Genomic DNA, 26,726 nt, shown 5'->3' with positions numbered 1-26,726 from the left:
AGAAACAAGAGTTTGTTCAGGTTGTAAATTTTGTTCATGTCATCAAAATGTTGCAATGGAAGATTAGAAATTAGGAAAAAAAAATAAAAGTAATAAAAATCTCTACCAAAGACAGAATACCAGAGTGCTTTATAAATCAATGGTGTACCCACACAATGAGTATGTTCTGCTCATTCCTCCCTTTCATTTACAAAATGATTCCGTTGGATTATTCAAGGCACAGAGAACAGCTCCTACAAGAAAAGAAAGTTAAAGCTGGAAAAAAAGACAGATCCAATTTTCTGTTGAAGACTGAAGGAGGATATGACAGAAGTCTGCAGAATGTCAGATGGCACAAAGAGGGGAGCAAGGAGTAGATTATGACTTGCAACACAAGAAGCATCCTGCTGAAATTATCACACAAAAAGATGAAAAGCAAACAGAATGAAACGGTCTTTAAAACCAAAACAAAACCAAAAAGTAGAAAAAAACCCCACAGTACATAACCAAATCACAGAATGCCATAGGAAACATCATACACACTCTGGGTCAGCCCTGTCTGTATATATTATATACATATATGACAGTTAGGATAGTCAGCAATCTTCAGCACTGGAAATTCCTAAATGTGCAATTTGTTAGAAGTTAGAAAACCACAAAGAGAAGAAAAGCTTGCAGTATGTACTCCTTCTTACACTCTTCCCTAAGTTTTCAGTATCAGTGACTATTAGAGACTGAGCTGAACAAATCACTGACTAGATCCATTACTTCTGGTTTTAATTTGCCTTCCTTTCCTGCAACCCTGGCAACCAAGGACTGGAAGATGTAGAAGTGTTAATAGAATAGGATGAGATGATTACATGCCACATCAATATATAATTTGTTTCTAAAGTAGAATTACAACAAATAATCTCAAGCAACTGTGAAGAATCTGGTTTGAATTATATCATCATGGAATTTATCTTCTCAGTAGAGCAGAGGTTGATCATTAACAGGCCATTAAAATGTGTACAAAGCATAAAGATTGGTCCTTGTCCCAGGGCACTTTCCACATTAAATGCTCTGGAGTTTGAGGGCTGCATTCAGGAGCACAGTGCTGTTTATCCACGCCTGTAAATTCTAACTCAACCTTGTGTTTTGCCTGGGGATCTGCACACGGAGAAATTTATATAGGCTACTGTACACTATGCATACATTAACTTGGTATCACAGTGCTACCCACCATTTCATCTACAAAGAGGCAGCAGAAGACAGCCTTGTCTGTGCCCATCACGTTCTCTAGTCTGAAAGAAGTGCCCTGATGCAGAATACAGTGAGATGGGCAGGAGAAAGACCTGCAAGCTCAGAGCTGCTGCAGCTGGCTGGGACCACACTGTGCTATCAGTGGCTCCATCAGGGCCACAGTGTAAATAAAGAGGGGTGGTACAAAACGCTACTGGAGACAAGTAGCCTGACCTTAACAGCACTTCCTCACCCCTCTGGAAGGTGACACAGTGCAAGGCAATGACCTCCACAGTGCTCAACCTCTAAAGGTCGACAAGAGCATCTAAACACCAAGGAGAGGTGACTGCCTGGCCTCTTATCGAACAATACCGAGGGACGCTACTGAAAGGAATGCTGCTGCCACTCCCTTTTCTTTCCACTTCAGCAAGGCCTGGCTGTGGCAGGGGTTTCTCCCACCACCTAGAATTTCCTAGAGAGAAACACTGTGATATTGTGCAGAAATGCTTGTTGATTCCAAATTCACTGCCTCCTCCCAGACCTGTCAGGAAACCGTGAAGTGGTACTGCTACAGCAAACACTGCAGTATCATGGAGCTGGGAATTACTCACTGGAATTACTGCTACATTTTGCCCTTCAGCAGCAGAGAAAGGAGAATGTAAAGTAATAGCACATTAGAATAAAATAAAAAATAATCTGCCTTTTCAGTTACTTTCTGAGCAAACTTCCATTTAACCACGCCTTCAAGTATGAATTTTAAAGCAGACAATTACAAAGCAGAATAGTCACATAGAGACACAGAAGGCACAGGATATGTATTTCTTTGTTTCCTAGTGGCTGCTTTTTTGCAGCCTCTAGAGGTGATGGCTTTTTTGAGGAAAAACTTGCAGATTCAGTACAAACACCTTCAGACATAAAAGTAGCAATTAAATTCCATATTCCAATAATTTTTCCTTTTCAAAAACCTGCTTTTAAATCAAGATTGGTGAAACTAAAAGCCTGAATGAATTTTTATTTAACATTCAAATATTAATACATTTTGGAGTTCTGAGTAGAAGCTGTAACTGATTTCTTTGGGAATTAACACTCAATTTAGTCCTCTAAACAGTCCTCTCACCATAGAGGCAGTAGAGAAGTAAAAATAAATCTTATGTGACCCACATGAGATCCAGGGGCAATTAACTGAGTTGATTTGTGAGGAGACCTATCATCGCACTCATACAATGCCAAATTATTTAATTGATTTAAATTTTAGGTCTTCATACTATAAAATTATCTGTAGATTTGAGAGCTCACATTTATCAGGAACATCAGCTACTTGGTGGAAGGACTTACAAGAGCTTGCAGCACTTCTTTGAGGCAATTTAAACTAAAAAAAAAAAAAAAAAAAAAAGAAAACCACATTGGCAAGCTTTTTGAATTCTTGTTTTGAGACATGAAGCTAAGATTTGGACAAAGGAAGTAGCTTCCTCACATTCACCAAGAATGTCAGTTGATGATGAATTTCACATCTCAAGACAGAAAGGACTTCCAGAGTGCAGCTGCAGTTTAACTCTGGGATAGAGTTGCCCCCGTCCACTTCAGGAGCTTGGGTGGGGCAGACAAAAAGCTTAACATATTCCTTTTCCTTTCCACAAATGCAGTGACTGGTTCACAAACATATGAGAGTTTTCCTGAGAAGGACTACAGGCTTTCAAGCCAAACAGTAGAGGTACATTTCTGGAGGTGAAGACCACAGTATAGCTCTTGAGTTCTGAATACTATCTCTCCTTTATAAAACACTTATACAAATTAAATGTGCAGGCTTAACCTGCTGTGTTCACTGAATACAATGTTTCTTTCTTTCTTTTGGGAAGTGTATTGTGAGGAGATGATTGTCCTTGTACAGAAAAACTAGGAAAAAAATGTAGTAACTGTCTGTAATCTCATTTAATTTTTCTTTTATTATTTAAACTGGAAAAGGGCAGAAGCAGGTTCTAAGTTCAAAAGATACAGGGCCATTTGTGTCTGTCTGAACATGTCTTCCCCAATGTGGTTATTTACTATTTTTCATTATTACTACAACTACTACTGTTTCTTAATGAAGCATGATGGCAGGAAGGATTTGTTCTTCTGATCTAATAAAATCACAACATAAAAAGTCTTCCCTAACCTTGATATTGCCTCTTCTACGGACATACAAACTCTTCCTTTGAAAGAAGTTTTGCAGTGCTCTATTGTCCTTCTTCCCATCTCCCCTGAAGGGACATAGTTCCTGAGGGTAGAAAAATACCAGCTTCTCAATAAATGGCAATGATTTTGTAAGCTACTTTTAACATTTGGTTCATGCGTGCATGTGAAGTACACATCCACAAAGAAAAAAAATTCATTTTGCCATCATTTTTACATTAATAAGGTGAACTATTTTTAAAGGAGAATTCCTAACAATGGTTACCTATGAATTATAACTGATTATTTATGTAGTTCACTTTGTTTAAATGGTGTCTACAAGAGAACAATGCTGTATACAGCTGCTTTATTAATAATGTCACTGGCTCTTTGTTGCTATTTTTACATCTCCATCTTCCTGTTAGGCCATTTAAATAGAGATGCCTAAAATTAGCAGGCATGCAGCATTGCTTCACAAGTCTTAGCTGCTACATTAAAATAGGAACCTTATTACTTCTTTGGGAATAACTTTTATTTTGTCCAATAGCTAAGATACAAAGCTACAAAGATACAAAGTCAGATATGATGCAATGGAAGATTCAAAGGGAGTACCTGCTATGAAAAGCTATTGCTGTATTCTTCATCCATTTGAACAGGAGGAAACCCTTAACTGCTCATTCAAAAAAAAACAAAACAAAACAAAACTTTAGACTGAAAGTATCTTTTAATTTCCACAGTTGAAAACCACAAAAATTGATTTCATACAATACAGAATTTTGTGAGACAGAATCTCCTAGTCATCAAAAGTCGAAACAATTCCTCTTGCATAACAAACAGGAGAAAATAAGATGATAAAGAGATAAGAAAAGAAGTCTGTATTCAGATCTGGTTTTGTCTGCCTATTTAGAAGTTTATTGTATCTCTTGTCTACTTCTGTACTGAGTCCCAGGTATAATAATCCAACCCTAAGAACTATGATTCACAGTTTTAGGTAAAGATTAAGGATTTTACAAAGACTGATCCACATGTTGTAGAAGCACCCCAATGAAAAATCCTTTGCCTTCTCTGGCAAAATTGCTTTCTTTCCTGAGTACACTTAGCAATAACAACACAGAAGAACTGCATGCCTATAAATATTTAACACTTGCATATGCTGCTCTGGAGGCATTTATGTTCAAAGACTTCACTGTCAGAAAGGACTATTTTGGCCATGTTGCCAATGGCATGATGATTTCAACTTACAACATGCTTTTTGGAAAGAGATGACACCTTGGCAGAGACGTTGCACCGATAAAATTCATCTTGTCTCTAAAAAAAGCTGCTGTAATGTCTACTGCTTTCACTGGAGAAAAACCCCAGCCCCATTTCTCATCTGAATTTTTCTGAAGTCAGTTTCAAGACATGTCCTTTTCCAAAATGTCCATCTGTCACCAATATACCAAAGATAACTTTGAACTAAGGGTCATATTCAAAATTGTTGACAAGGCACAACTGAACAAGAGATAATCACAAATACTAGCTTAGCTTCTGGCAACAAGCTACATTGGGTTTTTAATTCTACTTTATCTTTCTCTTCATTCTTTTTGTGGTAGTAGTAGAAAGAGTTGACTTTGAATGAATCAAGAACAAATCCAGAAGAGATGTTTAGGGTATTAAAGCAACTTTAAGATGAAGAATTATATGCAAGTGAAAATATTAATGCCAAATCAAAAAAATTGGCCAAAGAAGTAAAACAACTCTACACATCAGTCATGCTTTTAGAGAACTCATTTTTCTCAAGCTCCATAACTTTATTTTCAAGGTTCTGAAGAAAAAAGTCCACAAGCCTGAACAACTTCCACAGCCTGTCTGCTCTCCATAATAAATACTAAAGCAGTGCATGCAGCATAAAAGAACAAAGTAAAAAGGTCTGTGGGATACCTGACACTCGAAATTCAAACTACCAAAGTCATAAATTAAGTATACGTGCCTGTTTGTGGGGCAGGGTATAATGTTCTCCAACTGCTTCAATGGGCCTTATGTAAACAAAGAACAGAACAACTGGTGACAAATGCCAGCTTTCTAGTGCAAGAAAAAGGTCTCCAATCAAGGGAAAAAAAAAACCAAACCTCAATCCATTGGCTTATCCAGATTTAAAAATGTGAGCAGAAATGATTTAACGTCCCTCAGATGTTTGCTCTGCTTTTGTGCCAGAGGTTAATGCCCTGCAAGGGTGACTGCAGACATAGCTGCTCCTCAGTTACTGCACTCTAATGCTCAGTGTATTTGAGGTAAACAAATCACTGGTTTGTGGTATCACCACAGGCTAGAATGTGAACTGCAGTGAACAGCAAGGCATGGAGACCTTGTCAGCTGTCTGCATTTATGAGATATCAGCCTGAAACCAGAAATTCTGTATTTGCCTCCCGTAATGCATAAATACAGAAATGCCAAGAGATGCTGTTTTCACTGCATTCCCTCATGCTTCACTGTCCCCACAATACAGCTAATATATTTTGGATTTTCAAGAATTTTTCATTCCATTTCTCCTCTAAATCTGATTTCCCAACACAGCTCACAGATGTCACAATGGTTACAAACTACAGGGATTACTACGGATTAATGAATCTAGTATGCCTGAAAGTGTTTAGAGCAATTACACCTCTTAGTGGTAAGGTATTTCCCACACATTCTCTTTCCAGCTCCTCTGTCAGCAGGGCAGTTTCCTCTGGGAGACAAGCATGTTGTTAGACCGAAAGCTGGTACAACCCCCAGATGGATCTAGCAAAGTGTGCCCTCAGTCCTAGCCCAGGTTAGAACTTCGTTCTAAATTTCAGGGAAATCTCCTCAGCACAACATCAAACTGTTGGACTGAGATAGCACTGCTTGCTCTCCATGCCATCCAACCTCCACCCATCCCCTGCTCTACCAAAGCCCAGTGAGCAGACCAGGACACCAGGACACAACACTGTCTCAGCTTCATGCACAGACTAAGCTGTGAGAAGGGAGGACAAGGCTCTCACAGCATTGACCACTGGCTGATAAGAACGGCAGATAAATGGAGGGCAGTCACCTTGTCAGACTCCACCACCAAACAGTTTACAAGTCAACCACCGACCACTGCTGCGCTCAGGTCACAGCTTGAGAGGGGGGGACTGACTGGGTCAGCTGCTGGGGCGGTGCAGGCAGCTGAAAGTACCAATATCCAAAAGTGCAGCCACTGGCTTTGTCCAAGGCTCTTGGCATCGGAGCTGCGATTCATGAGCAGCAAGTGATGCAGCACACACGCCAAGCTTATGGGGAGGAGAGCTCTAAGTAAGGTAGCAACATCCAGGTTGCTGAGGGGCTACAGGCAGAGTGAGGGTGTGCTCTGCACTTCCTCTGGAGGAAAAACACTTTGAAAATATCTGACTGCACACAAGCTTTTTGAATAAAAAAGCCTCCATATCACTATGCAAGCTTACAGCTTGCCCTTCCCACCCAACGGTTCTTCTGAAAAACCCAAGCCTTTTCCTGCAGTGCTGTTTATATTATAGCATCCCAATATACACAATCAACGAAATTATATTTACTTAGCTAACTTCCACACCTTTTCCCCTTTCTATTTCCTCAGATTTGTATAACAGCTTTCTTCTGCTCAGTATTTTCTTCCCTAGAATGACAATAGTGGAAATACAATTAAGAGGTGTTACCAGCCTTTTTTTCAAGTGCTCTTTGTTGAGTATTTCAGCTATTTACTGCCCTCTCAGAAGTTCCTGTTTTCCCACTGAGGGGGGAAGGGAAAGCCTGTACAATGACATGGCAGCTTTTTGTTCAAAAGGTCTGTGTGCAGTCAGAGATACTTAGCACATTTTCCCTGCAAAGCCTGATATTACTAGTTTCAAATCAAAAAGGGAAAAAAACTTAAAATAACTTCAAAAAAATTATATATATATATATATATAAAGTAGTACTAAAAAAGTAGTACTTTGCAGATATCCCTTTCTTCAAGCTATGAATTATTGCTATATCAAAATGCCCACATCCACACACAGTGAAAACTCAGCCCACTATGATGAAATGTGCACAAACACAAAGGCATGTAGTGTAATCTCCTACTGCCAACAATATTACAGGTCTTAGCACATAAAACCAAGAAACCAAAAAGGAATTAGGGCACTGAAAGATATCACAAACTGGGAGCTTTGCGAGTTCACACAAAGAGAAAAGGAAGAGCACAGCATGTACAGCAATTCGTCTTTGATACAGGAAAAGACATATATTGTTTGATAATCCAGTGATAAGGCAGGACAGCTATGGGACAAACCCATCTGTCGTACTGAATAAGCAAATTTAGATTGATAGCTGTGATGCTGAGCTGTTTTGATACATAGGATTTAATAGAATCACGATGTGGATGTAAAAAAATGATCAGTGTTTCATTATGAAATAAGGTATGTCCTGGAACTGTGGGATACATGACTATAGGGAGCTTTGAAGAAATACATAAATTAGGCAATTGGGTTATAAAAGAGCATGTCCAAGCAATGGATCTGAACAGCTTCCCCTTTCATCATCTATCAGCTAGATGTTCAAGCCAAAGAAACTATCCACAAGAAACAGGTAGCATGACAGGGAATTTTTGGGGTAATCTTGGTACCAAGTGGGTTAACTGTGCCTTTTATTCTCCCAAAGTCATTTTTAGCACAACAGGTCAACATGAAAATGGTAAAAGCTGTTAATTAGGTTCCTCCTAATTAACTCCTCCTGAATCTAATTTGACAGAGAGTGCTCCACGCAGGGATATTGGAGAGGAAAGGTCTTAAGGGAGGTGATCTCTTTTACCACACTAATCCATGGCCCTGGCAGAAGAAACCAGTGAGGAAAGATTCTGGGCATACACTTTCCTTCAGCGCTGAACGGAAGTAACAGCAGAGCCGCCCTTCACCAAATGCTAACAAGAGGATAGGAAACGACTCTCGGAAAGGAGCTGCTGGTCCTGAGGAGTCTGACAAACAATGCCAGTGCTGATTAGAGCACACAGACCTCACGGTAGGTTGGCTTTCATGTTCTCTTCATTTCGTGTGCAGATATGTCAGGATGACTGAAGTCAATGGGAAATTCACAACAGGTTTTAAGAGTATCAAGACCTGATTCATTATAACCTGCTCTTCATAACAATATTGTTTGCGTACATTACATCTTAATCTGATTTTGTTCCCATCAATTCATCCAGACTGTATTTGCACCAGTTCTCATGGTCATCTTCTTGCTTGTGTACATTGTCCATGTAATATGTAATCTACAGAAACACCAACCAACACAAGTCAAAATTAAATGTTCTTTTTAAATTCACTTCTCCACCTTTTTTTTTTAACTGAGACCTAAATTGAGGAGGCATTTTGAAATTAAGCTCAGGTTTTAGAGTGAAAATTACTTCAGGTATAGTATAGGTTGGGTTGGGGTTTTTTGCGAGGTTTTTTGGGGGGAGAGGGATTTTTTGTTTGGTTTGTGTTTTTTCTTTTTCCCCCCCCCAAGACTAATATTCCCCTGTATAGCTTAATAAGAAAGTGAAAATTAGATGTAACCAAGCTTAGAGAATTCCTTTCCATTTATTGCGGCTTTTACTCGCTACGGCCTCAAGCAGCTGGAATGCTCGGCCAGCGCTGCCTTTGTGAGACTGTAGCCGCCGCCGCGTGCACACAGTCCCTGGGGACCCAGGGGGGTGGGTGGGTGGGGGTTGGGGGGGGGGCAGGAACGGATTTGCAAAATCGAGCAGCCACTTTTAACTGCAGTCTCCTGTAACAGGGGAGGGGAAAACCCTGAATGGGAACCCCTTCCCTACGAATCCATAAAAGAGATCTGCAAAACGTTGAGAGATTTCGGCCCGAAAAGCCTGTTTTTTAAAGGCATTTTAAAAGCAACTCTAACATCAAAAACAATGGTGCCAGCAGACCTTAGGCATCTGTTCAGTTGCTTGCTTCTTCCATCTGAATACAAATTGTAGGAAAGAAAGTGGAAAAGATTAGCGGCAGATCTGCTTCCAGAAATCTTAGAGGGCCCATATAGCCTCGACTTTGCGGAAGAATCAATAACTTTAAAACACCTTATAGGTGAAGGAGAGTGGAGTGGAGGTCAGCTGCAGGCTAGGGGAATTCCAACCGCAGTGCTGGACATGTCCAGGGGTGCTGCAGAGCATGCGTTCCTGGCCATGCCCACCAAGGAGCTGATGTTACCCTACACAACAATTAAACAATCTGTTGCTGAGCCTTTTATAGATTTTGTAGACCGGGTCAGAGTGGCAGTGGAGAGGCATGCGGAGGGATTGGAACTCCAGGACAAGCTCATCCTAGAAGTAGCATCCATGAACGCTAATGAAGTGTGCAAAAGGATCATAGCGTCGCCGGTTTCACCACCCCTGACCCTCGATCAAATCATAGAGGAAAGCACACAAAAACCACAGCTCATGATGGAAGAGATCCCAAAGAAGCCTTGAGACAAAGTGGTTGCCTCGGCCGCTGTGCCTTCAAAGAACTCAGTTCCGAGGCAGTTTCCATCTAAGCGCCGGTGCTTCCACTGCAATCGAGAGGGACATTTTCTAGCTCAATGTCCATTTTTAGGGAGTGCACCACCAGGGGCAGCAGGACGAGGGAGGGGGGAGGGGAGCCCCACCTTTTGGAGATGGCGGTTATTTATCACTGTGTACTCAGTTTAATTTTAACTTGAGCTGGTAAAACACTTTACAAGAGACCCCATCTCACCTTTAACACATTATCTTGACTTGCTTACTTCAGGCAAACATTTGCTAGATAGTTGTCTGTTACTGCATAAAGAGAATGTCAAGTTCTTTGTACAAGCGTCTGGTCACGTTTCACGATTGCCAAAGTCTAGGAAGAAATCCACAGTTTGAAAAAACTGCTTGGAAACCTCATTCTCCTGGGTAAGATTCCTACCATTTTTACTGAGAAGTTAAACAGAAACTCCTTTCAATATACCAAATGGAACGATGAAATTTACTAAACCTAGTAAAATATAAGCTGTTTATCACTGTTTCACTCATGGCAAGTTTCATCATTAAATTACAGTTCCACAGGCCTGCATTGTATGTTCAAGATTAGTTTTACACATCTTTACATGGATGCTCATGTTTCAAACAGAAAAAAACACCACAAGAGAAGCCATCTCTTCAGGGAGGTCATTACTTTCCTCTTGTACACTGCCTTTTAAAGTTAAGCCCCAGCAATATAAGAATGTATTCAAAAGAGTAAAATAAGGATTGTGGTTTTCCAAAACTAAATATAGTAGTTTCCCAATGACAACTGTCTTTCTGTCAAGTATGAATTTTATTTGACATCCAAGCTCCTTCCCATGCATTAGGGAAAGAAATAAAAAGAACACTAAATAATGTATTGATTTGTACTGTGCTCTATCTTAGTAACAGCATGGGGAATGGGAAATATTTTCAGCTTGGAGGTCAACTGGCAATCCACAATAACTGTTGCAACTGTATTGCACAGTCCAATGACTGCTTATGCACATAGAGAGATTTTGAAGCATCAAACAGAAATTCCAGCAGGGATCTTGCTTTTCCATGCAGCCTGAATCTCTTATATTGAAGAGCTTTTCAGCCTTTTTCATCTTTCACTGAGATCACCACAAGACTGTGGTTGGTCTCAAAAAATCCATCTCTGTCCAGCCTGTTTTATGCCTTTTGTTTTAAAAAAAGTTGCATTCTGGATGAATGCAAGAACTAACCATGTCACGATATTCACCAACAACCTCCTAAATCATTGTATCACTATCAGTATTTCTAATACTGTTCTAAAATACTATGGTATTTTTCATAGTTTTGTCCACCCACAGCTTTATGAAACCATTAAAGATAATGCCTCATACTGAGCAGAGCCTGTTCTTTCACTTGCCCAACACCTCCTCTCTTAAAACAACATTTTGCCAAATTCTTAGTGTAGGAGCTGCATTTTCTATGTTGATTTTCTCTGTCAAGCCTGAAGAAGAGCAGATGAAAATTATGCAAAGGAGGACTTTGGCAAGTTGCCCTGAGCTGCTGGACAAGAGGGCTTGAAGAAATGAGGCAGGGAGACAAGACAAAACCAAACCCACCGCAGAAGAGAGATGGAAAATTAGGACTTGGGACAGAGGCAGAGGGGTGGACGAGAGAGAGGGACAAATATGTTGAAATGCTTGCAGCTAAGTATGCAACACTTTCAGAAACGAGTTCTTCACACATCTTAATTCTATCCTTAGTTAAGTATACATTATGGTATAGCCTATAATTTTCTGACCACATACTTTCCCCTTCTCCACACCACCACCTGCATGCAGAAGGGAGAGCCTCCTTCAGAACTAATGCCTCCCCCTATTTTGCTTTCTGCCTGTATATCTGCATGGCCTGCAGAACTGCAACTCAGAGCTTTGCATCTGCTTGGGCTCTTGAAAAACACTGTGTTATCTGTATTGTCCCACAACTCCATCAATAAACTATTAAACACATCTCTGTGAGATAGAGTAGTATGCTATCCCAATTTTAGACAGTGAATTAAAATTAGAGTCAAAATCCAATTCTTGCCAAATTTTCTGGAAAACTCTTTCCCCACAACGTTTATTATGGCACTGCATTTTGCATCTTTAGAACACAGAGCTCCAACTGACTTTCAGACACATCTGAGAGTAACTGCTTTTTCTGCAACTCAGACCTAAAGATGGGGATTCAGAAAACAAGGAGTAGAGTGAACACAATGAAATATAGGGCTTACTTGCCTTGTCTAGCATCCCATAGGAACATTGTGGTTCAAGCAGGAGATAAAAATCAAAATTTCCAAGGAAGCAATTAGCCAGGAGATCATCCTCTCCCTTTGAATAATCCCTTTCCTTACTCACAACATGACTTCCTCCAATGTTGTGTGCACAATATCCCAGTCATGCCTAGAAAAGCTCTTCTGTGCAATGACCATGGCAGAAGTTTCTTGACAAAAACAACTTGATCAAGCAGGTTTTGACTGGATTCCAGTACCTGCACACAATTCAATATGAAACCAACACTGCCAGGGTGAAACTAAATTTGGTGCTTCTTAACTTCCAAGTCCTTAATAACATAATAATGTTTTTTAATTGTTAATTATTAAGTGCCTATACACATGCAAGCTCTTTGAAACAGCACATGGGGTTCCTGATAGCAAGGTACATCACAGTTTACAAATGAAACTACAACCAAATCAGCACAAATGCTGTCATTTTTTAGTCTTTTTTCCCCCACTGAGGATTGAATTATAGCACCACTCTCCCCAGCATGCATCATAGCTGTGTCCTGTGTCTGTAAAGGACAACTGTGCATTTGTTTATGCTTTCCAACCTATAGCAGTAGCAACAGGCATCCACAGTTCCTCACCTGATTCTTGTCAGTCTGCCCTACAGTGGCTGTCTCTGGCTGGGCACAACCAAAGCTGATGTTATCAGCTGAAGTGCCATTTTTAAGTTTCACCCACAGTTCCTCATACTTGTCTCAAAACTATGCTGCCCCATTCAGCTATTACCTGCCATAGGAGCTGAAGCCCTTGGAATACCATTATTGTTGAATGCAGAGAACGTATGCTAAAATATATATTAAAGGGACAGACAGGAAAAAAAAAAAGAAAAAAAGAAGAAAGGAAAAAAAAAGGGAGCCTGTTAGCAGCTGCACAACTTTGAGGCTAAATAAATGGATCTGTGTAAAGACAGTGTCACCTTGAATTTATTTAAATTCAGGCCTGGACACAGCAGCTACGTTTAAAGCTGATGATACAAACTGTTCTTATTTTCTGGTATAAAGCAAAGGTTCTTGACAGATTTCCTTTCAAGTTGTGCACATTAGGCTACCAGTTAAACACAAGAAGCTAATACCAGAGTATGATCAGAGAGGTTGCTTTTCCCACATAGCCTCTTTCCAGGGTCCTGCTCAGGATGTTTTAAATTTATTTATTTTTCATAACTAGATTATGATCTACCCAGAGACTGACACCTGACTGATAATTACCACACTTTGTCTCAGTTCTACAAAATCTGATTTTAGCACATCTTAAATCAGACCAGAAACATTGTGGCTGCCCAAAACAAACTGCACAGACTGCATGCCTCTAACAATACCAATTTGTTGAAACTGGTTATGTTTTGCTCTGAAGATTTTTCTCTCAGCAAACCTGTGGTTGCAGTGTCATCTGCACACCCATAGCTTGCAAAAATGGTCAGTGTAAACACTCAAGATTGCGCTCTGGCTTGGCAAAAATGCAGTCACACCCAGGACTGATCCAAGCCTTTGCAGTGAAGAGGTCTGGCAAAGCCTGGATATTAATGCATGCAGAACTGAGAGCTCAGCCTCTTTAAGTTCATTAACATAAGCAAAACACCAAACTTTCCTTGGACCAGTCCCAGGTGCCACTGAAAGCAGTGACTTGATTCTTTCCTTAGTCCCTCCTCCACTGGAGTTTTAAGAGCCTTATACCTGATCTGGTCCTTTCAGAGCCAGGTGAATTAGTGCCAGCAGCTTCCACGGGGAACTGGCTCAGGCCACAGGAACAGAACTACCTTGCCGAAGGCCTGATGGATGCTAAGAACTATTTGCTGTTTGACCCTAGGATAAAAAGAGCTAGTTCCTCTCTGCAAGGACACACTTTCTGCTGTTTTTCTGGAATTCAAAGGGGAAAAAGGGTGGAAATATCACACAATACAATATGTACTTTATTCAAAATAAAAAGAAGCTAAAACCTATTTTTATATAAATATACATGCATATGCACACATACATTTATATATATCTACATGACCATTATAAACTAAATATATGGCATGGTTATTCCCAGAAGAGAACAGGAAAGAACAGTAGGTTGAATGAGGAGGCAATCAACAAACAAGAGTACATCATCATTCCCTCCACACTTCCCATTCTGAAGGATTCAGAGTCCTCAGGAGAATTTTTCTGTGGTTTTGAGAATTCAATTTTTAAGAAGAATCTTTGAGGCATCACTGCTTCAACCCTGCCTGTTGGTGCTACACAGAACAGAGCAGACACATCAGCAGGCTCCCCAGGTACACAGGAGTGCCCCCACCCAAAGGGCAGGAATTGAAAGGCATCTGCTTTTGCTCTAGAAGCAGCATTTTGTTAATGGACTCAGAAACCTGGGGGCCATTAATGATTTTGCAAGAATCCAGTGTGACCCATAGACAACTTCTTTCTGTGTCCTTTTCCCACTCACATTCTTACTACGCTGCCAACAAATACACTTCATCATACACTGCATGGAAAGCAGGGTTTTTTAGATAGGCATACACTACTTCAAGATCTCTAATCTGCAGTCTTAACAGTGTATAATAAATAATTACAAACAGAAAGCAGGAATGACAGTGCAGAAAGAATATAACACAATGGGAGAAAAAAAAAATCCCAACTGAACAACAAACAAGCAACCACAAAGAAGAGAGACACAGACATGTCTGGGATTTTAATTCATTTTAGGACAAAATGCACCATCAGGTGTCTTCATCTTTATCAGGTATCTGGCATTACCACTGTCTTCCCATAGCATGATTATGCAGGGATCTGGGACTCCTGTGCATATCTGGAAAAAGGCAATTTTCAGGAATGCAGTCACAGTCTCTTTGCAACTATATCATTGACCTTTGTCCTCAGACCACGATGGTCACCTCAGCATTTACCGTCATGACTCACACCCAGCCACAGCATCATGCTAAAGCTAAGCACCTGGGAAGCTCTGCCTATTCCATTAGGAATAATGAGAGGACTGTACATTTCACTATCATACAGACACAGGTCACTGAAGCCCAAAAAGATTATTTAAAATTAAGTCTGTGAGCATAAGAATTTTTGCAAGCACAAAAGAAAAATAATTTCTGGAGTTTGGCGGGGGGGGGTGGAGGAGGAAGGATTTATATTATATTAGCTATCCACCCAACAACAAAGTAGATGTTTAAGTATGACTTTAAAGCATTCTTCTCATGAAGAGATAATGACATTTCATACGTGTTGTACCTTAACTCTGACGTATTAAGAATATTTTGCATTTTTGACCTTTGGTAAAATAACTTCATTCAGTTTAAGAGGCATTTTCACCCTCCTACCACTTTAGCCCTAAGACTGTTTCTATCATCACTTGGAGCATGTTCAAAAGGTTCTGCTTTCTTGTGTCCCCCAGACAGTTCTCTCTTCCCAAGGAAACACCCTGATCTTGTCCAGGAAACCAAAGACCTCACAGGAAACAGAACTTTAAAAAAACACATGATCCTAAAGGAAGATGGAAATCATATAGATGTTTGTATTCAGTGCACTAAGGACAGCTAAGGGTTAGCGGTGGAACAACAGCACCTAAAAAAGGCAGAACTGAAACCTCACTTCAGCGAGTTTTGTCTGATCAAGACCGAAGGAGAGAGCTGAGACTTTATATTGTGTGTTTTCTTAGTCATGCATAGAAGCATGAAACTACTGGATGAAGTGACTGACTAGTCACTACAGGATTTGATTTTTTCCATTCAGTAATTCAAAGTGAATAATATTAAGATCGTGCTTGTGTACATCTCCTCTAGGCAAAGCCCTTGTTCAACATGTCAGGAGGTAGCTCAGTGTTGTCAACTACTTGCAAGCAGACATGCTATGATTGGAGTAAAAATCACATTATAAGAAAAAATCTCTACTGTTCCTGAAAGAAAAGAAAGCCTTGCTGCCACTCAGGTGAGGAAAGAGGCTCTTTGGAACTCCCTCCATGCTTCTGAGCTATTTGTCTGAGCTTTTCCAATAAATGGGAGGGCAGGAGGAGGATGGTGTATATATACATAAAACTTTGAACTGCAGTCAGAGGCCGTAAGACTAAAAGAAAAAGCTAAATGCAAGGAGAGCTTTAAGTACAATTTTTGTATTTTAGCTTTCTCAGAGTAGATCATCCTCTCTGTATTACTTCTGGTTTTTTTAACATTTATATGACTTTATTGCTGAGTTAATTCAACACTTGAATATCTATAGTTGAGTTTGATGTAGTTGAGTTTATCAGAAAAAAGAAAAAGGTGAAAAGTCTATTGAACAAATACTTGCACATTTCTAGATGTTCTGGTTTTGGCAACCTCAATATCTTAGATCTGACATAACTTTCAATATCTATTTAATATTCTGAGGGTTATCATTCCACTAGAATAAACAAAGTCAACAATATTTCTTTTATGAATTAAACCTTCAAAGGTCTAACATTTGAAGAAGAATAATGAACCAGTGATCAAAATTATTTTTATTGTCCAGAAACATAAATTTGAACCACAATTTTATGTGGTGCTAATGAAGTAAATAACTTCCTATCAGGCTTCTATTTCAAGTATCTATTTTATTCTGGGCATTTCAAAGAATAATGTGCATAGAACAGCATAAAGAAATGCAACTGTAGGTACAATTAACTAAAACTTACACCATCAACACCATCACAGGATCTCATGTGCAGCAGCAGCAGAGTAACAACCTTCTAAACCTTTCCAAGCTATATGTATTTGTTTTTGTCAAGGTCAAATAGCCATTACAAGCCTTAAAATCAGTAGTGCAACTTTTACAAGAGGCTCCATCTAGCACACACTGATGTGAAGCAACAATCTGAAGAGATCAATGTCATCCTGCTAGAAAGTAAATATTTTTATAACCACTTCCATAGCAACCACAAAACTCTCCACCTCCCCAAAGTGATCCATAATGCTTGACTTGAGAAGCTGATTTAAAGCTCTGAGAAGCTATCACTAGCCATAATTTTTCTTGGCCATAAAAGTCCCAGGAAGATAAACGTAGCTTTTCTGGGCCATCATTTTACAGAAAAGAAACACTCAAAAGATATCTCTAGAAATTGCTATACTTGCTCATTTTGAAACTGTAAATCCTCCAGGGGGACTGGTGGTGCCACACTGTAGGAATCAGTATCAATTATTTTATATGATGTATTTTTACTTCAGTGTCAACCCAGGCAATTGACATCTCATTTTCTCATTTAAAGACTTAGTGTAACACCACTTACATCTTCTATACTACTTTTTCCACAAATGAATCTCAGTGCTCCTTACTAAGATCAGTACACATATTCCATGAATGGATGAGACATTCTGAGAAGTTAGAGAGATGCAGATAAATTAACTTGCAGAGTCAATGCATTTACTAGGGCCAGTAAATGCAAGTTTCTGGAGTCAGAAGCCTCTGCCCTGTCCAGCAAGCAGCACTACTTCTGTATGTAAGTGCTTTGGACAGGCTTCCACGCACCAAAGTTATGTTTTATGCCAGTTTCCAAAGGCCTCTCAGAAACTCAGTGGCATTTTACATTTTGCTCTTTCCACTGAAATGAACTGACCCCACTTCTTTCCAAGTGAGTGGCAGGAAACCTTGCACCTGCTCTGGTCACGGAGGCAGACGTCGAAGGCAATGGAAATCTGTCAGCACCAGGTAATTTAGCCTACACTTCAGGCTGCACTTCTGAGCTCATTCATGCTAGATGTGTGCAGTGCTAGACCAAAAGGCATTACAGAATTAAGCTGAACCAGGTTTGGGTACATAACTCTATTACTGCTGAATAGGCACAGTCAGCCTCATCCCACATTTACACAGGCTCTAAAGCAGCTACATAAAGGATGGATAATACGTGATCCATCATAAAACTTGTCTTTATAAAGCTAACTCATTTTGAACACATTTGAAACAGCAGACTGAGTTAATAACAGACCAGTGCTTCGCACGACTACAAAGAATCTCTTAGTAGGAACAGTTAGGCTGAATTTACTGTGCCAATACACCACAGTCTCAATGCAGATGTAGGCTGGTTACCAGCACACATGGAAATCCACAGAGCAGTTAATTCATCTTCACAGTACGCAAGTTAGGGATGTGGGAGCAAAGCCTGATCAATATCCTTCAGCTGGAATATTTCATTTATGTGGTAACTTTCTGCTTTTCCATTCTCTTTAGTCAAAGAATAACACAGATTTGGCCTTTGCCTACACAGAGAAGAGAGCTCCAGTTTCAGAGCCAGGAGACACAGACTGCAGCCCTCTTGCTGCATACTCATTGCTGACTGACAGCAGCAATATTCAAATATTTATGCAGCTCACAGTGCAAACTCTCAGAGCACCTAGCACCATTGTTTAATGCCCCTAGCTCAGCTATAACATGGACATGGGATCTGGCAGATGAGTAGCTGCACTGATAGCAGATATTACTAAAAACAGTCCTCTTCCCTGTCCATGTCACAGGTGTCCCAGAAAAGGGGCACCAGAAACAAAGGGATGCTCCTACCACAGCAGCTGTTCTTTAGAGCTCAGAGCCTAGACTGGAAAAGATCTACCAGGCTGCAAACTCCTGAGACTGAATTACATGCTGATCTTATTTACAGGTTTGTAAATCCTTAGCAGAAGGATTGTGCTATAAGCTGGGGCATCAGTACTGAGGGTCAGAAATATCCTCAAGGGTCAATCAGTGAAGGCAAGACGCAACAATCAGAACAGGCTGATTTAGGGTACACAACTCCAATACTGCTGAATCTGCACAGCAATGATTGAAGTCATGTTCTGTTAAAGCACATTTTCTCTCAAAAAAAAAAAAAAAACATACCAAACTGGTGGAAAATGTTTAACCAAAACCCAATGCCATATATATATATATAAACTCACTATTTGATTTCAACAACTGGGGCTTTTTCAGCTAATTCCATATAAAGGTCTTCATTAATATATTTTTCTTTAATTTTACAGAAGAACAGCTATTCTAGCTGCTTTAAAATAAGTGGAGTTAAGAATTAAAAGTATTTCCTTAAAGGCACTATCTGTCAGTACTCTACTTTTGTAGGACCTGCCCTACACGTTTCAGCTTAATATCAGAACTGTTCTCTGTTCTCTCAAATGCACCATTGCAAACCAGGAAAAGTTAATCTACATTACAGACTTTTATTAGCTCCTTGGATTTGGCCAGGAACTCCTCATCTTCACGTTTTACAATTATTCCAGGAGTTAGGAATAGCTGAGAGGAAACAAAATCCCCCTAAAAAGCACCATCACTGTTTAGAATGGTAAGCTGCACAATACCACCTGTCAACACAAACTAGAAGGCACACTTCCAACAAAGAGTAAGCAAGAGCCTGTCCATGCCCTGTGGCCATGTAGCTCAATGTGAGTGCAGCTGATCCAGTATTCACAGCCAGGATGAATATATGGCATTCCAGCAGGGCTCAGGAAAAGCCTTGGGCATCTCTGTAACAATCTACAGTGGGATCACTCTTCAGATAAAGTACAAGAGAGGTACATAACTCTGTAGTAATTACTAACTGGAAAAGAGTGGAAAAGAAAGCAGCTATTATTTCAAAAACTTGTTTATTCACAGATCTACCACAGCTTTGACAGTGAAGGATCTCCTGTATTTAACAGCCATAACAAGCCTACAATCACCTATCTACTAGAGATCGACAGAATTCCCAAGGACACTGGCACACAGGGTACCAGCTGGGAGCAGGCTCTGACCTCACAGCCTCATCACTATTGGCCTGCACAGCAATCTGGCATCTCAGTGTGTATCCTCTCTCCAATGGCGCTGCTCCTGCCAGAGGTCCCACACCACACATCAGCCTGAAGCTTCGCCTGGTTATTTTAACTTTGAAGTCAGCAAAACCAACAGCCATTCCACTGCTCTGGTGAAACACAATGTTTTCGAGCCTTGAAAACGAATGTAATCTGATAAATTAATCCTTGAAGCTTCAACACAACAAAAAGTTCACACAAGGAACTCCAAAAGTTAATTGGGGCAGCCAGCTCTTTAAGACCCTTAATTACCCTTATTAATAGTGTAGATGAGTGGAATGAAACACATAATTTTTAAGAGGCGATGCTGAGTATCTGTTGCTCAGCACACTGAGGGCACACGGGCCTGCAGAGGGATCCCAGCGTCGTGCTGTTCACCGCCTACCACTAAGGCAAGTGACCGAATTTAGCACTGCCTGGCCCTCTGTATGTTCACTTATAGCTTATGGACTACCTGCAAAGAACAAATTCACTACCAAACCCAAAAGGCATCAGTTCTCCCACTCTGCACAGGTGTACCTAAGCAGTAAGAACGTAAGGAATTGGTTTTTATTGACCTAGGAAACAAAGATAAATTGTTTAATTAACTCTCACATCATGACTATTTATGTGCTATAAAGTGCAAAGCATACACAACCAATGGGGTTACAGAAAAGTCTCCAGAACTCAGTTCCCCGTCTGCCAAAACTCGTCTTTCCGCTACGGGACGTGATGATACCGCAGATACCACGGGAGGCTGAACATATCGCGTGTGCCCTGCGCTACTTTTCCAGCTCCCAGGCGGGACGTGTGTGCCCCCGCCGTAGAGCCGCTCTTGCTTCCTTGGCCTCGTCCTTCCCCCGCGCTTCACCTGCGGGCACGGACCCTGGGCAGCCGCACCGGGTGATGCGCTGAGGGACACCCTAATCCCTCACCCCAGGGCCGGCCGAGCGCTCGGCCGAGGCTCCCCCGCCCCTCCGCGCCCCCGGGGCACTCACAATCTCGGTCACCATGAGGAGCCCGGGCACGGTGCGCAGGAACTCCTTGTCGTAGGCGAGGGTGCTGGAGCTGGCCGACAGGTTGGCGGTGAAGGAGCTGCTGGTGGTGGTGACCGTGTGCGAGCGCGGGCGCGGCGGCTGCTCCTGAGGCGGCACGGGCGGCTCCATGGCCGGCGCGGCGTGGCGCGGCTGTCGCCGGACGGGCGGCGCGGAGGCACCGCCGCTCGCCGCTTTGTGTGGCCCCGGCGCCGCGGGCAGCCCCCGCCCGGGCGCGGGGGAGGAGGAGGGTGCTCGACGCCCAGCCCTGGGCGGGGAGGCGGGTCCGGAGCGGGGCCGCCCGCCCCGGAGACCGCCCAGCCCTCCCGCCGCTGGACCCGGGGCGGGACCCGGTGCTGCCGGTGCGAGGCATCCCCAGCGCTAGGGAACGAGGGTCAAAGCGGGTCCCCTCTCGAAACCATCTCCTGACCTCACGGGCTTTCAAACACTTGGGATCCCGTCTGCTTCCAGTGCGGCCGAGGAGCAAAGCTGAGCCACTGTTGTCTGTGCCACAGCCCTAGGGGCGAGCACGGTTTGGAGGGTCCAGCCTCATGCGCCGGCCGTCACCGTCCCTCCAGGCTGTCACCCCTGGCTCCACGGGCAGCAAAGGCTGGCAGGAGTCGTGCTGGTGCTGCAGGTGGCTGTCCCCGCTGGCTGCCATCGCCTGGGAGAGGAACCGCCGCGAAGTGCCGCGGGCGGGGAACAGGAGTCTAGGAGCTAACACAGCCCTCCCAGAGCTGTAAATGGGAGTGCTGGGGTCTGCCAAATAACCAAGAGACTGAACAACGAAAAAGACTTTAAAAGGCCATAAAAGTCACTGGAAATGTAAAGTATTAAGTCATTATTGACCTATACTACCTGGCAGTGTTGAGCTGTTCCTTAACCTGTATTTTTCAGTATTCCAGTCTGAAGTGTCATTAAAAAAAAAAAAAAAAAAAAAAAAAAATCCAAACATTTTTGGATCTTTTAAGAGCTTCTAAAGATATTTTCTGTTCAACAAAAACCATGGGGTTTCAACAATAACCAAGCAGGTTATAGTTATTTTCAATGTTCAGGAACTCTAATTAGCAAAGGATTTTGTGGCCATTCAGTAAAAATGAAGTGTTTTCCACATGTCTGGTGGCTATTGTCCTTGAATTGTTTACTGCTGCTCTCCTACTGGATAACAAAGGCTGGATTTTGTGGTATTACCTTTCAGCAAGGGATTGAAGCAGCTGGGGAGGGAGGAGGAGGAGGAGTATGGGAGAATTTCTCCCAGAAATACAGGAAACATGAATTACCCAAAGGAACTGTTCTTGTGCATTATTGTGCCTCCACTCACAGTGTAAGTGTGTCTCAGTACAGGCTGCATGGGCTTCTTGGAATGTGTATCTTGGCTCAGCCACTGTGGAGCCTTCATGCTTTCTACATTCTGACTAGGAAAAGAAGTAAACTCTTGCTAGGTCAAAATATGCAATTCGGTGAAGCCTTTCAATATAAGTGTTTTAGACACTGGTGACTTTTTTATTTAAGATGGCAGAAGAAATGTGGCAGAGTTTTGCAAACATGGACTGCAGGTCATCAGAACATGATGCCTGTCACTTGACACGATAAGATATATAGATATTTTTTTTTTTAGGAAAAAAAAAAAACATTAATAAACCACACATTCAAACCACTGAACACAATTCCTTAATCATGAAACAAGGAATTTTATACTTTTTGGCAAAACCGTAACTTTTTTTTTTTTTTGGTGACATTAACAGTATTATGGGGTTTTTTTTTTGTGTTCCTGTTTTATCTCTTTTTTTTATATAAGAGTTGATATTTTAAAGGAACAGAACACTGTGCACTGGTCTGTCTGGAGGCCTGCTTCAACTGGCTTGCAAGTAAAAAGTGCTTTATCTGATTGTTCAGCACTGCCAAGGTTCCTTCCAATGCCAGAGCTACCTTTGCTACTGTGACTGTTTGTGAGCATCCATTGTAACAGCATCAATTTTCCTCTCTGAGAGATTCCCGTCTTTTCAGTTTTCTACCTAGAAGATCAGTAAGTAAAAGTGAGGAAATGTGGGACTAAAATTCATGCCACTATCAAAATTAACACTAATTTCAAAGTTGTTTGAGCCATTCACATCACTTTCCCTTTGAGGGCTGGTTTATTTTACACTGGATGCATATTCTCACCATGTTTCCAGGATGTTATTCACTGGTTTCAGTGTTCATGCATAATTCTAAAACTCTTTATTTATACCCTAAACTCTTGAGTGTCAGTGATGGTTTTCCTTTAGCCATCAGAATGAGAACAATAAATTTCATTGCTTTTGGTCTGCACATCTGTTGTTTGAGCATCCCAGCTCCTGCAGGGGAGAAAAAAAAGTAAAATAAAAACACAGACAGGGAACCAATTGTTTTCTGCTTCAGCTATATTAATATACTGTACACTTTCAATGTCTATTGTAGAAGTCTAGTATCATGATTAATTCAACAAGAACTGGAGGGCTACACTTGTGGGCAATTTCTCTGAACACTGGCTGCCACTCTGACTTCCCCGGTTAGCTTATTTTTCTCCAGCAAACATATTCAAAGAATGAGTTTCCCTGAAAACTCCAGAAGCTTTTCTGTATCTGATATTCCTGGAAGCAAATTTCATTCTTTAACCTGACAACATAATACTTGACATTTTGAATGTTAATTATGAGGCTCTAATTTTTTTGTTTTGCATCCTTGCACTGAGGGCTAGAACTGGAAAGCCTTCAGGGACCAGCTAAGCCTAGCTAGATGTTTTTACATGTAGATAGCATCAGAAACAGAATAATTGAATGCTGCTGCTTGAACAATCAACCTTTTATTACAGAACTACCAAGAGAGAATAAGGTGGCCCATTTTCTTTATTTTAAATTAACCTTTCAAGGGAAGAATCGGCAAGGCTTTTAAACACCAGTCAAAATTGTAACCTCTTGTGTGTCAACTGCTATAAGGAAGCAAACTCTGATTAGGGGAAAAAAAGATGCAATTCGGTGAAGGTAAATGCTTTAGTAAAAGCAAAATAGTGGATAAAGGTATTATCAGGTTTCTCAGTAAAGGGATTATTCCTGAATGTCTCATTATCTAATTAAAAGAGTCTTCCATTTAAGCTAGTTTTGTTCTCAAATCCTGAGGTGCCGGCATTTTTAACATTACTGATCGAGCTCTCTAGAACTACGTTCTTAGCAACAATCTGGCCAGCTGGAAGTGCTAATTAAAGTAGACTCACAGGTCCAAGGAGTGGAGCTGACTGGAATTTCCTGAACTGTTTTTCTGGTTTTGAAATAGATCTTCCCTTCCCCCTTCCCAAATCCTAGAATTTTCAAATGTCAAGCTCATTCAGACTTGTTTTTAGGTAAGTAAAACAGGCTAACATATAAAAGATGAGTGAATTTTTTCAGTGGTTATCAGCAGGTTTCAGTCCAAACAAGAACTTACTGTATTTAAACCACCTAGAAATGAACTAAGAAAGCTGAGGGAAATTATTCTGAAGAGAGCAAGAAAGGAACTGTACTTTCCATGAAACCCAGGTCTCGCACAAGGAGCAGGGACTTATGTCAGATGTCCAGGACAAATATTCTCACCCTTGACATCCTACTGTGCTAATAATCTGAGGATGAGATATTTTTAGTTAGCATTAAATCAAGAAATGATTGGAAATTTTCTAATGGCTTTTCAAAATTAGCAAAGTGTAGGCTTTGAGCTACAAAAGTATTCAAGTAAATAATTTATAACATATTTTACCCTTCAGCAGCTTACAACCATATGGAAAAGCTGATTTATACTAACCCAAACCAGAAATACTTGATTTGCACTTTGATAGTAACATGTGCCATAGGCACATGGTCAATCAAGGCAAATGCCTCTGTGCAGGAGTCCATATTTCACAAAGAAAAGATGGTTTTCATGACTGAGATACTTGGATCTTCCAATGTTGCTGCAACAGAGAGAGAATAGATGAGATGCATATATTTTCAAAATGGCCATTATTTGGCAAATCCATAGAGAATCTTTGTTTGTACATGGGGTTACTGAACACAAGGCTTGTTTTGTTTTGCAGCTTGGGCACCTAAAATTCATGAACATAAAATCAATACCAATACAAACAACAATCAAAGTAATGACAGTGCATGAGATTTTATCAACAGATGCTCGTTGCAACCCTAATGCTGGAAAAGGCAGGGTTTAGCTGTATATGTTCTCTACTCCTCTTATCACAAATATTTCTTTCTTTACATGAAGTTTACCCAAATTCTATGGACAAAGTCCTGACTGTAGATAGATACACAGTCATTTTACCTGCCAGAAAGCTGTCTTACAACATATTTGCCATACAGATAATTAACTCTGTGCTGGGAACAGTAACATACTGACTTCTAGATTTTATTTTTCAGTTTTGAAACCCACGACACTAAGTAAACTGTGTGGTGATACAGACTGTGCTAAGAAAAGAAAGCACAGAGTACATAAGCCGTGTATTTTCTTTGCATTAGGCTTTCACCAGCTGTTTTATCTGCTCTGGGAATCTAAAGATCCCTCCCAGCCCTGCAACACAACTATGTCACAGATACTTCTTTCAGAGATGACTTGCACTTAGAACACACTGTCCCTGCACACTGAATATATGTGCTTAACTTCAGGGCAGAGAGCACAACTGCTCAAATTAAAAAGAGTTTGTAGTGAGAAGTGTGAAGTCTAGGTACAAATCTCAGAATGGGAGTTGTGGTTTTCATGCTTAGGGGCCTCAGCTCTGTAGTGCACCTGCAAGAGCATGTCTGCATTTTATTTCCCAGGCTGCTTCCCAGCTGCTCTCAGCCCTCTTGCTGTCCAGCGAGCCTGCAAGCACAGCTCCAAGCACAGCTGGTGGCTGTGCCTTCTCACACCTGCAAATCAGAGGCCTCCCCAATACTCAAGAGTGTCTGGGGTCATGTTGTGTGAGAAAGGAGCTGATTCTGCCCCTGAGCATGTCCAGGCAGGCTCTCCCTGAGGCACACTCATAAATACTTTCATTAGGGTCAGCAGTCCGCCACAGACCTTTAAATATTATTATGGAGCAAACACATACTAGTGATTACATCACTGAGAATATAAACATTTCCACTGAAGACATGTGCATTTTCTACTTGCTAAGGGTGGTGCTTGCCTAAGTGTTTATGGAAATCGCAGCAGGTAATGTTTATACAGCACCCAAGCCCAGTGCAAAACAGCTGGCGGAAAATACCACCTTCAACAATTGTCAGTGCCATACTTGTTTTTAGATAATTAATGAAAGACTGTATAATTCTACCGTGGTTTCATCACAGCACCATCCAAGTTTAAGGAGAGAGTTCACAGCCAACTCAGTTTGCTTGCAGGCTTAAATAAAACAATAAACAGTCAGCTATGTTGTTCTGTTGTGGTTGGTACAACACCATGACACAGGCCTGAGACTTAAAGTGTCCCTTATCCCAAATTATGAGCCTGCTGTGTGTGTATACACACTGAGAGAAGACATGGATGGCAGGTAAAAACCTAACCAAATACTATGGCTAAAAGCTGAAACTAGACAGATTCAGACTGAAAAGAAATTGGTTTTGTTGTTGGGACTTTTTGAATGTATTTTTTTAAACATAGCATGATTAGCTATTTGAAGGATTTATTAAATAAAACATTAAACTCTCCATAATTTAAAATCTATAATTCCAAGCTATAGGTTTATTTGAAATGTACTCTTTACCAGACTTACATTGACAAATTTGGTGGTCTTTATTACACAGAACATGACAAGAGATAGCCCAAATGATTTGAGAAACCACAGAAATTAATTCCAATTATTTC

At 41.0% G+C, this 26,726-nt stretch overlaps 2 protein-coding genes across 2 annotated transcripts in view; both read right to left on the bottom strand.

Moving 5' to 3' along the window:
- The window catches only part of CMTM8 (CKLF like MARVEL transmembrane domain containing 8), a 35,911-nt gene extending 14,828 nt beyond the window's left edge, over positions 1 to 21,083 (bottom strand). The window contains exon 1 of the mRNA XM_053985614.1: positions 20,871 to 21,083. Coding sequence (XP_053841589.1) covers positions 20,871 to 21,038 — 168 coding nt within the window. The 5' untranslated portion in view covers positions 21,039 to 21,083. The remainder of the gene's footprint in view (positions 1 to 20,870) is intronic.
- Positions 21,084 to 23,120: 2,037 nt separating this feature from the next.
- The window catches only part of GPD1L (glycerol-3-phosphate dehydrogenase 1 like), a 39,548-nt gene continuing 35,942 nt past the window's right edge, over positions 23,121 to 26,726 (bottom strand). The window contains exon 8 of the mRNA XM_053986619.1: positions 23,121 to 23,242. Within this exon, the coding sequence (XP_053842594.1) occupies positions 23,170 to 23,242 (73 nt within the window). The 3' untranslated portion in view covers positions 23,121 to 23,169. The remainder of the gene's footprint in view (positions 23,243 to 26,726) is intronic.

The sequence above is a fragment of the Vidua macroura genome, chromosome 1 (assembly GCF_024509145.1).
Source record: "Vidua macroura isolate BioBank_ID:100142 chromosome 1, ASM2450914v1, whole genome shotgun sequence".
NCBI lineage: Eukaryota > Metazoa > Chordata > Aves > Passeriformes > Viduidae > Vidua > Vidua macroura.
This window is presented reverse-complemented; position numbering and strand designations above follow the sequence as displayed.